The sequence below is a fragment of the Drosophila tropicalis genome, unplaced genomic scaffold (assembly GCF_018151085.1).
Source record: "Drosophila tropicalis isolate 14030-0801.00 unplaced genomic scaffold, ASM1815108v1 contig_859, whole genome shotgun sequence".
Classification (NCBI taxonomy): domain Eukaryota; kingdom Metazoa; phylum Arthropoda; class Insecta; order Diptera; family Drosophilidae; genus Drosophila; species Drosophila tropicalis.
The window spans coordinates 12,518,551-12,533,524 of record NW_027173353.1 but is presented as its reverse complement, the minus strand read 5'-3'; the positions used below and the strand labels follow the sequence as shown (position 1 = coordinate 12,533,524).

The window sequence follows — 14,974 nt, the reverse complement described above, 5'->3', positions numbered from 1 at the left end:
ATATGTGTAAAACAACCGTGGCCGAGATTTTGCTTGTGTTCAACTTTAATTTCTGGGGTAGAGTATTTGGTCTCCTCTACTGAGGATCATGGGGTTGTCGACTCTCACAATCAGGAAGGAAAGAGGAAAAGGATCTTGAGTATAGACAGAATTTGTGATTGCCAAATTTGAAAAAATTGACTAAATGAATGCCGAGTCTTCGCTTCGATTGGTAATTCTCTAAATATAATTAAGTACATTCAAAAAAATTTCAAAGTCAACAAATACAAAAACAATTTGTGTTATCCTTTTGGATACCCTTCAAAAATTATACAAAAGACTGATCAAGTTTCGACAATTTCGGCAAGATGGATCGAAGTGACCGACAACCCCAATCACCTTCCATAACCAATCAGCTATCACCTGCAACCCCCACCCCACCCACTCCCCGCCCCCAGTAACCGACCTATCCCTATCCAATCTAGCTTATTCGACTAAAACTTAGTGTGTGCTTGTCTCTAATTCGAATATGAGTATGAGTACAGTTCGAGTATGCATACAAATGTCGGTATGTGCATATGATGTACGAAGTTACTAACTACCTACGAGTAAATTGGGATATTTGCTATTTCTATGGCTAACGCTATGGCATGAATGGCACAAAATTGCAATTATTATTTTTTTGTTTTTTGTTTTCTTTGTGGAAACTAAATGTGTATGTGTGTGTGCGTGTGTGTGTGTGTGTGTGAGTGTGTTTGTATATAATTTGTAAATGATTATGCTTGTATGTATGTATGTATGTATGTAATGGCACTTGAAACTGAAACTTATGGGACTATACACAGATATTATTTTAACTTGTTCTATTTACAAAGCCGATGAGCGTTGCATTGCTGTCCACATGCCAGTCTTCCTTGTCCTTGACAGGATTGGGAACCGAATCGGGACTGGGATGATTGCTATGGCACATTACCTATGACAGATTCTTCAGTCATCGATGTCACGCTGCGATGACATTTCCATGTCCTCCGATGAGAAGCCCGATGGCGATAAGCTCTCTGGAGGATAATAAAAGTTGCCGCCACCCACAGTAGATCCCGAACAGGCGGCACCGTCAGGTCCCTGGCCCATATCCTGCAAATGATAGGCGGCTGCAGCAGCGGCCACAACTGCCTGCACTGTGGAGCCATCTTGACCCGCAGGACATTCGCCAGAGACAGAACCGGGTCCACCCCCATTACCGCCGGCCCGACACCAAAGCTGCCTCATCTCAGCTCGCCGGTTGCGCATCAGTACTTTGTACTCCGAGATGCGCATCTTTTTTCCATCTACGATGCAGGTGCGTTTGGGGCGGGGCCTATAACGATAGTCCGGATGCTGTTCCATGTGAAGTTTCGAGAGTCGAGATTGCTCCTCGTAGTAGGGCTGCTTATCCGCATTGGACATTGCCTTCCAGCGGGCACCCAAGATTTTCGATATGTTGGAATTGTGCATATCGGGGCAGGCCTTCAATATCTTTCGGCGCTCGTCCTTCGCCCACACCATGAACGCGTTCATCGGCCGCTTGATGTGTGGCTTGCTGTGACCATGACCATGTCCATGACCATGACTGTGGCCATTGCCATGCCTCTGGGGATGCGTCGACGGCGGAGCTGGCTGAACTTGGGTATGGCATTCTGGGTCCAGAGCGGCTGCCGATCGTTCGGAGCTGGTGCCACAGCTGTTTATAGAGTCGCGACTTATGCGAGCTGCCCGTGTTCCACCCACACCAAGACTGTTCGTGGACAGAGTGGGGCAGGACTCGCTGTTTGTCGTCGCCCCTTGACCACCAGCGGAGTTCCATATTCGGCCCTGTGAATATACATCATAGATGCAGAATTAAAGCAAATTAAATTGTACAATTTATAAAATAAACCCAAAAAGGCCATTGCGATAAAAGCTCATTAAGAAAAATACGTAATCACTCGAAAGCACCGACCTCGACATACCCTGTAGCAATAAAAATATAATTGATAATTGATTAATAACAGGCAGAAGTAACCTTTCCGACCACAAAAAGTATATAAATTCCTGATCAGCATCAATAGCCGAGTGGATCTGGCCATGTCCGTCTGTCCGTCCGTATAAGCACCTATTTCTCGGAAACTATAAGAGATAGACCCATCAAATTTGTTATGTAGACTCGTGTTATATATACAGTGATCGAAAATTAACTAAATCCGATCTTCTCAAAGACTATACTAACTAGAAACACCAAATTTAATACGTGTACTGGCTTAGTCCGAACGCAGATAATGTTTGTTGGAAAATTTTTCCATTTGGTGACACTTTCTTTTATGAAAAACATATCTTTAGTAAATTGGCAGTTGGCAGTTACGGATTTATTTGGACTTACACGAGTCTTCAACAGTGTTGCCTCCATGTCGACAAACTGATGCTGGTGTTGGGCCACTGCGGACGTTGACTGCCAATTTAAGGGGGGACTAGCGACAACTGCGGGAGTCAGGCGTTCTCTCGGTCCGGAGGAGCTTATCGGAGAAGATCCGGGCGAGTTCTTCGGCTTGGTAAGATTAAGCGGGGCATCCATTTCCGTATCGTGGGGATCCGACTGACTCGCTATGCTGTGGTGTTGATCCGTCGGCGAGGAAGGAACAAACATTGATCCCTCCGACTCGGCATTGCCGATCTGACCCTGCACCTGGGCTGCAGCCGCGCTCCCCGTTCTGGGCCCGTGAGGCGAATCGGGCGGTGTATTGTGGCAATAGGCGTGGCCGTAGACTGGTGATTCCGACCTTGCATCGCCACCACCACCAGCTGCCACGGCACATATCCCACTGCCCGCTGCCGCTCCCGCTCCCGCTACAGCGTCCAACGGAGGAGCACTTTCGCCACTCAATTGCTTATTGACCATGGGCGACAACGACGACGACATCAAATTGTTGTTGTTGTTACAGCTGTTATTGTTATTGGTTGCAGCTACCGCAGCAGCCAGAGCCTGGATATGGGCGGCAGCGACCGCAGTCGGCCACATGGGTCTGTGACCATGACTATGTCCGGAGTGCTGTGACTGGTGGCCAACGTGGCCGGGAATCAGGTGCATCAGTTGCTGTGCACTGGGCACTGGTGGGCGCAGGAAGGCTGGGAGGAATGGTACCAAGTTTCCGGAGCTGGTTTGGTGCTGCTGCTGGTGATGATGATGCTGTGGTCCTGGGAAACGATTCGCCGAAAACTGAGCACTAAGCTGTTGGTGGAGCTCCTGCAGGCAGCTCTCCTGCTGCAATCGTTGGACATTGTGCAGTTGCTGCTGCTGAATGCTGGCCTCAATGTCAGTCATGCTCTCAAACTGCGTCTGCAATGAGTTAAATAATAAAATATATAATTCTGAAATATTCAATAACTTATTTCACAAATAATAACTGTCTAAAGTTGCTAAAAGATTTAAAACGTAATTAGATTCACCAAATGGTATATCCGCCCATCAAGTTTCTTTAAAATTTTAGACTATCCTAATTATATCACAGATCCACACTTTGGCTGCTCTGAAGTTCATATATCCTTGCAGAGCAAGGCATTTTAAGGCCGTTACTTCGTTCCTCAAAAATTTTTTATATTATTCAGTAGAGGGTGTTATGTAAAGCAGAGAAGGAGTCGTTTTCGACGTATTAAAGTACAGTAGAATCCGGTTATAACGACTACGCTTTTAATCTCCGTCTGGTTATAGCGACTAAATTTCGATGAGTGATTGGTTCGTCCCAATACAAACTTGCATATACATATGAAAGGGCCTCCGGTTGGTACGTCTTCCGGATATAACGACTAAAATCATCCGTCCCTTGAGCATCGTTATAACCGGATTCTACTGTATATATGTATGTGCATTTGTATGTATGTATATTCTTAATTATCGTAAGAAACCCAGTAGATATTTTTGGATTAGGAAGCAACTTTTTGACTAATTAAGATCAACTTTATCAATTCTTCTGATCGAAACCTCTTTGTTTGTCGTGTTTATTTCATGGGTACTTCTCATCAATAATATTTCCATCTATCGTTTCTGTGGTCTGACCTGACCAATTGTCACACACTCCCTTAATTATGCAATCAAAAGTGTTATTACCAAGTTTTATCCCCATCACTTTTAAATTGTAATCTTGAAGTTGATTTTCACAGACGGACATATGTAGGATATAGACTTGAGTCAAGAATAAATATACTTTGTAGGGTTGAAAAAATGTCCTTTCTTAATACACTGTTATTTCTGTTCAACAACCGCCGCGGCATTGGAAAAAAAAATATTCGTGACATAAAAGTTTTACCACTAAAGAACTAAAAGGGAGTAGTTGGCCGATAAAGGCGCCCGAGGAGTGTGTGCTCAAATTCACTAGTTAGTTTGAATCACTTCCAGATAGTTTATTAAAATGAACACAAGACACTATTATCCCTTTATCAGAAATTTTATGCTTTCCTTCATCAGTCAAAACCCAATTGAATTGAGGTGACACAATGTCATGCAAATCTTTAATCTGCATACCAAAATTATATTAAGTTCCAAGTTATCGCTAAAAACGGATATTTTTAATACTAATTACACAACGAGACGAGATCATATAGTTGATATAGCAAGTATATCTTTGGAAGTTTTTAATCACATTTTAGAAAATTTATTTCTACAAAAATTATTCAAAATTAATTTGGGATTTTTGGTAGTTCCTTTTTTTTTTTTTTTAGTCACAAATCGGCGTTTTCTTTAAATGCTCACAGGTTTTGCCAATTATTAACGGCAATTGCCAGACAATTGAACTTTCCGGTTGATATGTTGTCTATGCGTATGTGCATATGTATGTACATATATCACTGTCACTTGCTTAAATGTATTTTCGCGACACTAGCTCTCACCTCCAGCATCGTTAGCAACCGTGCCATCACAAATTCCGTCAATGCGAATTCAGTCAGGAGTAGGAACACTGGCCAGGACGTGGCCCTATATCTGAATGAGAGGCCGACACCGACACCGAGACCGAAGCCGTAACCGAATTTCCACTTGTCGTGTCACTTGGACTGGGTTTGGCACTGGGCTGCTCTGCGCGTGATTGGCCAAGCCATGCAGTACCTTCTACTATTTGTGTTGCTGTTCTGTTGGAGCTTTTGTCTTGCTCAACACAATAGCAAATCGCAATGAGAGATGGTCTGGAACCCCAAACGCCAGAACCCCAAGCCCCAACCCCCGATCTCAAGGTGCTTCCCTCCTACTCGTTGTCCGTTTCAGGCTCTTTTGTTACCGCTACTGTTTCTGCTTCTGGCAGCCGTTTCCGCGCTCACTGCTTCTGCTCCTGTTCGAGTCGAAGCATCGCGAAACACTAATACTAATGCTAACCCGTATGGTGCTGATGCTGGGGCCATTAGAGCCGAGTGCTGCGCATTGCAAGAAGAGAACAACAGACGGTGGCCCCCGCGTCGGTCTTGCGTTCTCTTAAATACAAACGCTCTCGCCCTCTCTGAAATCTCTCTCTCTCTCTCTCTGTCTCTCTGTTCTCCACCCACTCTCCTTTTCCACTCTCGGCCCGCTCTTATTCTTCGCTCTCCATCCCTCTTCGTTACAAGCATCGAGGTCATGAAATCAGCACAACGAGATGGAACTGAGCGGTTGGTTGTGAAGTGGATGTGGGCGTGCATTCAATTGTTCGTTCCAAGCACACACACACACGCACACAGATACACACATTGTTGCACGAATTACGGTTATTGTCTTTCTCGTTCTCGCTATCGTTCTCTTTCTTTCGCTGTCTCTCTTTCTCTCTCTTTCGCATGCTACCACTGGCACAAAGCTCCCCTTCTCTTTCTCTTTTCGGGCACTCGCACTCACACTGTGTAGGGGAGGGGGCGTACGTACGACGAGAAGAAGCTTTTGGCCGAGTATATAAACGCTTAAAAACAAAAACCTTTCTGTTTCAGCTCAAAAATCGATGGGCGGACAAACAAAGAGACAGACAGACAAACATTGTGCAATACAATACGAGAACGAGGGCTGAATCTCAAGTCGTGGCTCCTCCCTCTTATGCTCTAGCGGTGGTTAATGTTAATGCACGCTGCCTTGTTTCAGCCAATTGTTTCGTCAATTATTTGCCATTGTGTGCCCCATTGCGTTTCAGTTGGCGGACGGGTATCGTCATCTTCGTCTGTCCTCCCATCCTCTTATGTGTCGTGTGCACGTATATACTCACATATACATATGTACAATGTACCTACACATATGTACGTACATACATACATATATGCCACTTGGTTCTTGGTAAATACACACACAATACATTTCCTATGTGAACATATACATACATATATACAAGTACATACTACAAATACATGTACATACATATATACCTAGTAGGTACCTACACAGCAAGGAATATGGCCAAAAGGATTCAACTCTGATTATAGACAACGAAAATCGAATATAATACTACATATGTATATGCAATTGGTACGTACATTCTGTCAGTCAAAGGTTAGAAAGGCAAAAGGATACACGCATTTCACATGTAGATACATACATGTGTACATAATTATACTTGCAGACTTCTGCTGATTCTGTTTTACAACAAAAGATGTAACCATTATTAACTGTACACAAAAGTATTTACCTTTTTATTAAACAAACTTATTTCGACCAAAGAGAGAAAAATGTCGTTTATTTCTGTCTATCTATCTAAATAGTTTTTTAAGAACGTTCTAGACATGACCATAAATCCTTACATTTTTTCTTGAAGTAGACTCAAACACATTTCTGCATTGAATAAAAGACTAATAACTTTGTCAGATTTATTCATCTTGACAAAAGAGCAATCCTATTTCGAAATATGTCTAGACTCTAAAGTATTCGAACGAATACTTTTGAGAAGAGTCCTTCTGGACGATCTTAACATCCTACCCAAACTACAGTCACCATCGCTCAAGCAATTGTAAACTCATTTGAATGCAAAAAATATTGAGCAAAAGTGTTCTTAGATGTCAAACAGGATTTCGACAAAGTGTGGCATGCAGGGCTAGAAGATCAAGATCAAGAATTGGTTGCCAGCATCTTACCTCATTATCATATCGTCAACTATGTATATACAGTCTTGTAAAACTGTACTTAAACCAGTATGGACCTATGCATTGCAGCTTTGGGGAACAGCTAGAAACTTTAAAGCCGAAATTTTACAAGTGCAGCAGTCTATGACTCCAATAACCATAACAGGCACTCCTTGGTACATGACCAATTATAGATTATAGGCCATAAGACCGCAGTTGGCCAGACGGGGAAGGCGACTTACTTACTTCATATTCAAATGATCAGAGTTAAAGACTTAAATATAGTTGTACCAAATTCGAACGAGTAGATATGACGACAGCATTCAAATAAATAGAGTCTTGCTGTAATTGTCACCTACTTTGTAATTAACGACCTGACATAAATATATTTTGAGGAGCTTTAACTAATATAAGCTTTAAATTCGGTCGGGTTTTGAAGATCTGGGAACAGAAATCATATTTTTATGAGGCGAAGATATCATGCAACGTTGTCCCCGACCTAAAGAGCCGAAAAGGCTGTTAGATATCCATCCATGACTTCGGACTTGACCAAGTTTGTATACCCTTGCAACGGATACATATACGATCTAGTTCTTTGGTTTTGATTAACATTTCCTCAATTATGGATTATATGCATCAGTTAAGAGGCAGACAAGTTGTTCTATCCAAATTTATATTTTCGGCCCTTCGTTCTGATGGGATATAGTTCTATGACAGTTATGTGATATAGTCGACCGATTCGCCTCAATAAACGCAGGAGAAGTGTGCTTTAAACGAGAAGGACGAACGGAATTAAAAAAAAATTAATGTATACTTTGCATGGTCAAAGATGCTTCGTTTAAAAGGATTCTCGATCTGTTCGACAATTCGCATATTTCTATGGGAATATATTTATACCCTTGCAAAACGGGTATATTAATTTTGGTCAGAAGTGTGCAACGCATAGAACGAAGCATCTCCGGCCATACAAAGTATATATATTCTTGATCAGCACGACGAGACGAGTTCAAATAGCCATGTCCGTCCGTCCGTCCGTCTGGATTAACGCAAACTCCTACTAGACCGTAACAGCTACATAGCTGAAATTTTGCACGTAGGCTTGTATATACTGCAGGGGTTGTATATCTCGGATTCAGCCGGATCGGACCACTATATAAACCCCAAAGTCACGAAAAGTGACTTTTCTCAATAACTTAGTTAATTTCTGTGCTATTATCGTGAAAATATGAATAATATTAGAGAGTTTATTACGCCTATAAACGACTGTGCCAAATTTGATCAAGATCGGATGACTATATCATATAGCTCCCATAGGAACGATCGGTGGAAAATAGTGACTTTTGTAAATAACTTCGTTACTTTTAACGCGATTGCTTTCAAATTAAACATTTCTTAATTTAATATATATGTTAATGACTGTGCCGAATTTGATAAAGATCGGGTGACTATATCATATAGCTCGCATAGGAACGATCGGTGGAAAACAGTGACTATGATCAATATCTTCGTTATTTCCTATGATTGTAGGCCATTCTTTCGCAAACATAAGCCTTTTTTAGATAAAACGTTCTTCCACGTAGATGGCTAATAAGTAAGGAAAGAGTTACCAAAAAAGTTGCAAGGGTATACAAACTTTGACGCGGTCGAAGTTAGCCCCGGCCCTCTGGTTTTATTTACACTTATGAAAAATTTAGTACATATTTTTGCCAACTGTGTTTTATACATATTCGCTGACTAGATTACATATTTTAAATTAATCAAGTCAAAATAAGTTAAACCAGAGGGCGGGGGCCAACTTCGACCGCGTCGAAGTTTGTATACCCTTGCGAGTTTTTTATTACTCTTTCCTTACCTATGGTCCAAAGTGGAAAAACGTTTTAAAGGGTTTCTTTAAAGTCTAATATTTGCGAAACGGGTTACGTAGGAAAAAACGAAGTTATTAATCAGAGGCACTGTTTTTCACCGATTGTTCCTATGGGAGCTATATTATATAGTCACCCGATCTTGATCAAATTTGGCAGAGTCGTTTATAAGTGTAAAAGCTTACTAATATTAATATATTAATATTTCACGACAATAGCTCTGAAAATAACGAAGTTATTAAGAAAAGTCACTGTTCGTGACTTTGCCGATTGTATAGGAGCTACATATATGAGGGCCTACGAGGAGTTCGCGTTGATACAGACGGACGGACGGACATGGCTATATGAACGCGTCTCGTCTCTGGTCAAGAATATATATACTTTATATGGTCGGAAATGCTTCCTTCTATGCGTTGCACACTTCTGACCAAAATTAATATACCCTTTTTGCAAGGGTATAAAAAGTTATTTTAGCATTAACAAAAATAAATAAAAAAGAATTCGCGCTTAATGATTATAATGGGATTGTCCTGGTGACAGAAGCAAAGTTTCCGAGTAATATTAGGTGGTTTCTATACTTTTGAGACATAACAGACCAGGAAATAACAATTACATCCCAAGGACTGAGCAATTTTTTTTTGAAATGTGTCAATCTGAATACATTAGTGAAAAGATGGAAATATAGAATACAATTATATATTTCACCATTAAAAATAGACTAAAACTTGTTAGTTAATCGGACTAAAAACGGAAACCGTTTGGATATTTGCAGAACAAAATGTTTAATATCTAAAACGACAATTTTTGTTTCGATTTCCTTCAAGTTTCGTTATTATCTTTCATTGTTTCCTCATATGATTTATGCGTCAAGGATTGATAACAGTAATTTGGTCAATGTGGCAAATATATCGACCAAACGAAGAGTCTCTCCCTTCGTCAGAACAATCTGCAGATAGTGCTTTCAGCAGGTGTCCTTACATGGAAAGTTCCAACGCACCTTGAACCCCACAGTCGTATTTTTAGCCAGAAGAGACTCTTGGCCTCCTTTTGATTCGCATTATTTCTGGTGTATGCACAGATTTAATTATGCACCGCGCGGGGATATTACATGGGAAAGTGACACTTCCGGAGCAAACAGAATTCTAGAAAGACTGATTAAGAATGGAGGATATTGGAGAAGGCCCCCCCTCCCCACAAGTTTTATGATCAAGGACACCGAAGAACAATAGTTGAAACTGAATGGTCAAGGGGATTTAACACTCGAATCCTTACGATATTGATGGCTTAAGGCCACTATTTATTCCAATTATACCTATATTTATACATATACATATATGTATTTATTTTCCACTATTTGATAGAAATTTAAAAAATTTTCTTTATTTATTTATGTTTAATATTTAATGCAAATATCGTTTAACATCCTGAGATGTGTGTCCTATATTTGTAATTGTGAGTTCTTGAGCCAATTGTTAGATCCTTGTGAACTCCCAGTGTAGAAGGAATCATTATCTCATTGGCATAATTGAACTTTGCTTTTGTTTTGGGGGACTGATTAAACGCGTGTTTATCTTTCGAGAGGCCGCGCGAACCGAAATAGCAAATTACGTAGATAAATTTTATGTGATTTTATTTTGTTTTATTTACTTAACTTGTTATTTCGGTTATGGCATCAAAAGCAACAGGAGCGGGCACGGGGGCGGGGACAGCAAGTAGAAAATTACGCTGACATGGTTGGTTGGCAGTTTTCGTTTCTGGATGGGATGGGATGGAATGGGATGGGTTGGGGGAGCGAGGTTTGGGAATCATGACGAAAAAGATCAAAGGACAATTTCCTGATTGTTTTATTCCGTTATTTTATTTTGTTTGCGCTCCGTTGTTGTTGTTCTTGTTGTTGTTGTTGCAGTTTTTGTTGATTTTAGGGCGTATGTTGTCTTTGCTTATTTATTCCTTCTCGTTTACTCCCCCATAACACCCACCGCACACCCCGAGCCCGAGCCCGCCACACCACCCACCCACCCACAGCCACCACCCAAAAGTCTGGTCAGACTTATTTGTTTGTTTGTTTTCATTATTAAATTGTACTTCATTTGTTTATTCCGTTTTGTTTCATCCCGTTTCACGGTAGTATGAGATAAATGGGCGGACGAAGGCTCACCAGATCCGGTGAATCACAAGATCCCCAAGCGCCGATCTATGTAGGTATGTATATACATACATATATACCCATATGCAGATCCAATTCGGATTAAAACATGGATAGGACGGCATCAAAGAAGATTTGTTAATTGATTAAGTGCTCTCTCCAACACAAAGAGGATGACCCCGCTTCTGTTCCCGCAGGTATAAATTCAAAATTACGGCCAGATGTCACCATCCGCAATACGCAATCCATCAGCCCCGAGTCCCGGGGGTGGGTCACGGAAAAGGTGTAAGATAGGTTAAGACAAAATATGCCAAAGCAATTTTGGCTCAATTACCATACGAGTGCGAGCAAGTTGCAATTCCTTGGCTTGGCTCGTCCCGCTGATATAACTGGGTCCAAGCTAACAAGCTCGGGGGTGGCGATTGACAGGACCGAGAAGGAAGGGCAGTGCATCTCATTAACGCCACGAAATGCGACACGACACAATGACAAGATTTCAAGTGGACACTCAAAAGCCGCACATTAGGTGGGGGTGGGTGGCTCAAACTGGATGGAGGCTTTGTTGTAGCAGTGCTTTGTTCAGGTCTGACGGATAAATAAATGCCGTGAACCCATGGATACTATATTTATATTGCGCCCTGAGACACTCGTTTCATATTCATTTACGAGCGGCCCAGGACTGGATCTTGGGATGCAGTAAGTCAGCTGCAAATTGCTGCCGAAGCTGAATGATGAACCCAAGGATAGGTTGCCTCGCTCCATGCAACAACCACTCGTACAATAGCTGGCAAACTGCCACATTTATTTATGTATGTACATACATACATCCGAATACATGTCGAGATAATACGACGGATATGTATACTAAAGGAACACACTGACACACACACATATCCGTCGAGTACAGTACATCCTCGCCGACGACTACGGAACACCTTCAATAAAACTACTGAAGTTTACTTAATCAAGTATAATTTATATAGCCAGTTATTATTTCCAAAAATGTCGAATAATTGGTCATTTTCCATTTTGTTCCTGCCCGGATACTTGACTTTATACCCTTGTGAAGCCCAAAATAACATTTGTCAGTAACCGTCTGTCTGTGGGTAAACATTTCTAAGTCTCAGTTTTTAAACTCTTGAAAAATATTGAATATAGATTGGATATTGGACGTATTAGGGACCATCCATAAAATCGTTTTATAAAAGTGGATATTTGGCGTACATATATCGTGTAAACACTGTAGTTGCCTTTGCAGAAAACTGTACCTACAATTTCCCCACTCTCAGGCCCCACAGTACCCCGCCGCTCCCTTGACAAACATTCAACCACATTCATATGAACTGTATCTGTATGTATACGAGCGTATGTACTTAAAGGCCATCGTGCATCGTGAATCATGCATGGAGAGCAGGGTTGTTACTTTCCCGGCGAGAAGGAGTTATCGCTGGCGCGGACACTTTTTTAAGACCTATGTGTTAGATCTGCGTTTCGTTGCTGCAATTCTCCTTATTTTTATTATTTTTATTATTATTGACGCGTCATAAGAGAGCGACCGCCGACCCCAGGAGAGGAAGTTTTGTGTTTTTTTCGTCCTATGTTAATCTTATCTTATCTCGTGCCACAGGCATAACAAAGATGTCCTCACATCAATCCAATTCAGGTCGATCTGCTGGATTAAGGAATGCCATGTCTGGGTACTGTCTGTTCTGCGTGCGGGGTTATTGTCAGTGCTCGACTCCAGAGCATTTGAATGTAACATGTGTATCTAGGCTCGAAAAACGCTTCCGCAACTTCGCGCCAGTTGAGTGCTGTTCAGGACCTCGACTTCAAAGAAGTACCCACGAAATGGGAATGCCTCACCGACTTCATAATCGAGCGAGTAGCGATACTTACCGACAAAACCAACGCTCTCAGCCATCCAACCACCCACACAACCCATCCATCTGCTCACTGTACACTGTGGCATAGCTATGTATCTACCTACATATATGAGGACGATTATTTATTTATATGTATGTATGTATACATGTGCTTATGTGTATTTATGTAGTAACACTCATGTCCTCGTTTATTGATGCACCCGCACCCTAATAGTAATTACACAGGCCGACATTTTTGAGGTCATGAAAAAGTGTTTGAAGTTCAATAGGTCTCCTATAGTAATTGGGGGCTGCTAATCACGGCCCTGTACTTAGTTTTTCTCCATCACGTCAGGATTTCGAAAAAAATGCGTTCAAATTATTCAAAATGACCTAATTTGCAATATATTTTTCCATGATATAAGCATAATATTGTACTAAAAACATTATTATTTTATCCTATTAATATATTAGGCTTGATTAAAAAGGAATTTACAAAATATCAAAGAGTTATTTCTTTGTTATAATGGATAATATCTTACACTCCGGATATAGTTCTATAATGAGTAAAATTTCAACCAAAAAGTATGCTATAGGGATTTCAAACATTGTCTGCTTTTAAATTTTAAAGAATTGTGGGAATTTGCTGCGTCTTACAAATTGTATATTAGTTATATGTGCAAACAAGAACTAATTTTCTTACACAAAATATTCTAAAATCCGTAAAAAAAGTTGAAAATTTTTGTTTCAAACTTTCTATAGTATACTTTTGGGTGCCTTTTTTTCAACCCCAGATCTCCAGATTTCACAAAATCTAGACGTGATGGACAAAAACCAAGTATGCAGTTAGAATCAGCGTACCCGAATTAGTTAAGAACACCTCTCAAGTTAACGTCAGCAAAAATCATGTCGGCCTGTGTTATCCATCAGTCGAGTCGTGTAATGCGATAAATGCATAGTAAGTCTTCGATACACCGTGAGAAATCATAGTTCGGACGAAATGAATTCACTCAATATGGAAAGCATAAAGGATATTACAAATTAGCCGAGCTCAAAAGACCGAATCCCCCATCCCCCACCATGTACACATTTTCGTACGGAAGAGGGTGCAACTTTTGCTGTCAATATCGCGAAATCGGTCACCGCAATGAGCAATAACATTTTGGTCAGAAGGAGGGGTTCCGTCTTGTCTCTAGGATTTTGATTCTGATTTCGATTGAGATTGCGATTTGCCATTAAAATTCAGTGACACGCTCGGCCGTGCTGTCTCGCAAAGGCAGCAAACTAGGCCAAATCAGATAAGAATGTTGAGATAAGGATATAAGGAAACCGCACCAACCGCTGCCTGTCACCAACCACTGTGTGGCAAGTCAGCTTAAGGAGTAAGTAGCGACTCTACGCTGCCTGATGCGTTGACTTGTTCGATTCCCCAACGGAGCTGTAGCTGTCGCTGTCGCCGAAAGCGGTAACAAAAACCGTTAATATCGCAACAACAGCAGCAATCCCTAAGGTACAAGTAAACGTAAATCCATTGAATACTGTCTAAGGGGGCTGGCACAGCCTCGAACTTTGGGCTGAGTCTCTAACTCTCCGGCTCTGAACCTGGGGCTGTGGCTGCGGCTGCAAATTACATCGATGACACGCTGTGTCATCGCTTCATTGACTTGCTCGAGTGGCCACGCCGCCTGATGGACGAAGATGAGAAGAATGAATGAATGAATGAAGGGGGTGTGGAACCGTTGATGACTTTGCCAAAAAAAAAGTTTTACTTCTCGCATTCGTTTCGCAGCAAGTTTCTTTCAATTTCATTCAATAATTTGCCATTGTTATGCTTAGCCCTAGTCTTTGTTGTCACAACCTAAACCTGTGTTTCCGCCGAAAGTGGAAGGAGTGAGTGGAGTGAGTGGAATGAGTGGAACGAGTAGGGCGAGGGATGGGCGAAAGCTGCCCTTTTTATTTTCTCGTTACCAAAAAATCAATTACGCAAAGACTTTGCTTCACTGTTTGTGTTTGAATTTAAGTACAGCTGAGATCTGTCGCTCAGATAAGAGTGAACA

General features: G+C 41.3%; 1 protein-coding gene across 3 annotated transcripts in view; it reads right to left on the bottom strand.

Annotated features, from left to right (window-relative positions):
- Positions 1-435: 435 nt before the first annotated feature.
- Sox102F (transcription factor Sox102F) overlaps positions 436-14,974 on the bottom strand; it is a 41,941-nt gene continuing 27,402 nt past the window's right edge. Inside the window, exons 1-3 of one of the 3 annotated variants that reach the window (XM_068298146.1) lie at positions 5,259-5,282; positions 2,375-3,328; positions 436-1,830 (exon numbers count right to left, since the gene is read on the bottom strand). In XM_068298146.1, the coding sequence (XP_068154247.1) occupies positions 967-1,830; positions 2,375-3,313 (1,803 nt within the window). In that variant the 5' untranslated portion in view covers positions 3,314-3,328; positions 5,259-5,282 and the 3' untranslated portion in view covers positions 436-966. Of the gene's footprint in view, positions 1,831-2,374; positions 3,329-4,875; positions 5,187-5,258; positions 5,283-14,974 lie in introns of those variants that run through there. The other 2 variants (XM_068298145.1, XM_068298144.1) reach the window with 2 other exon arrangements.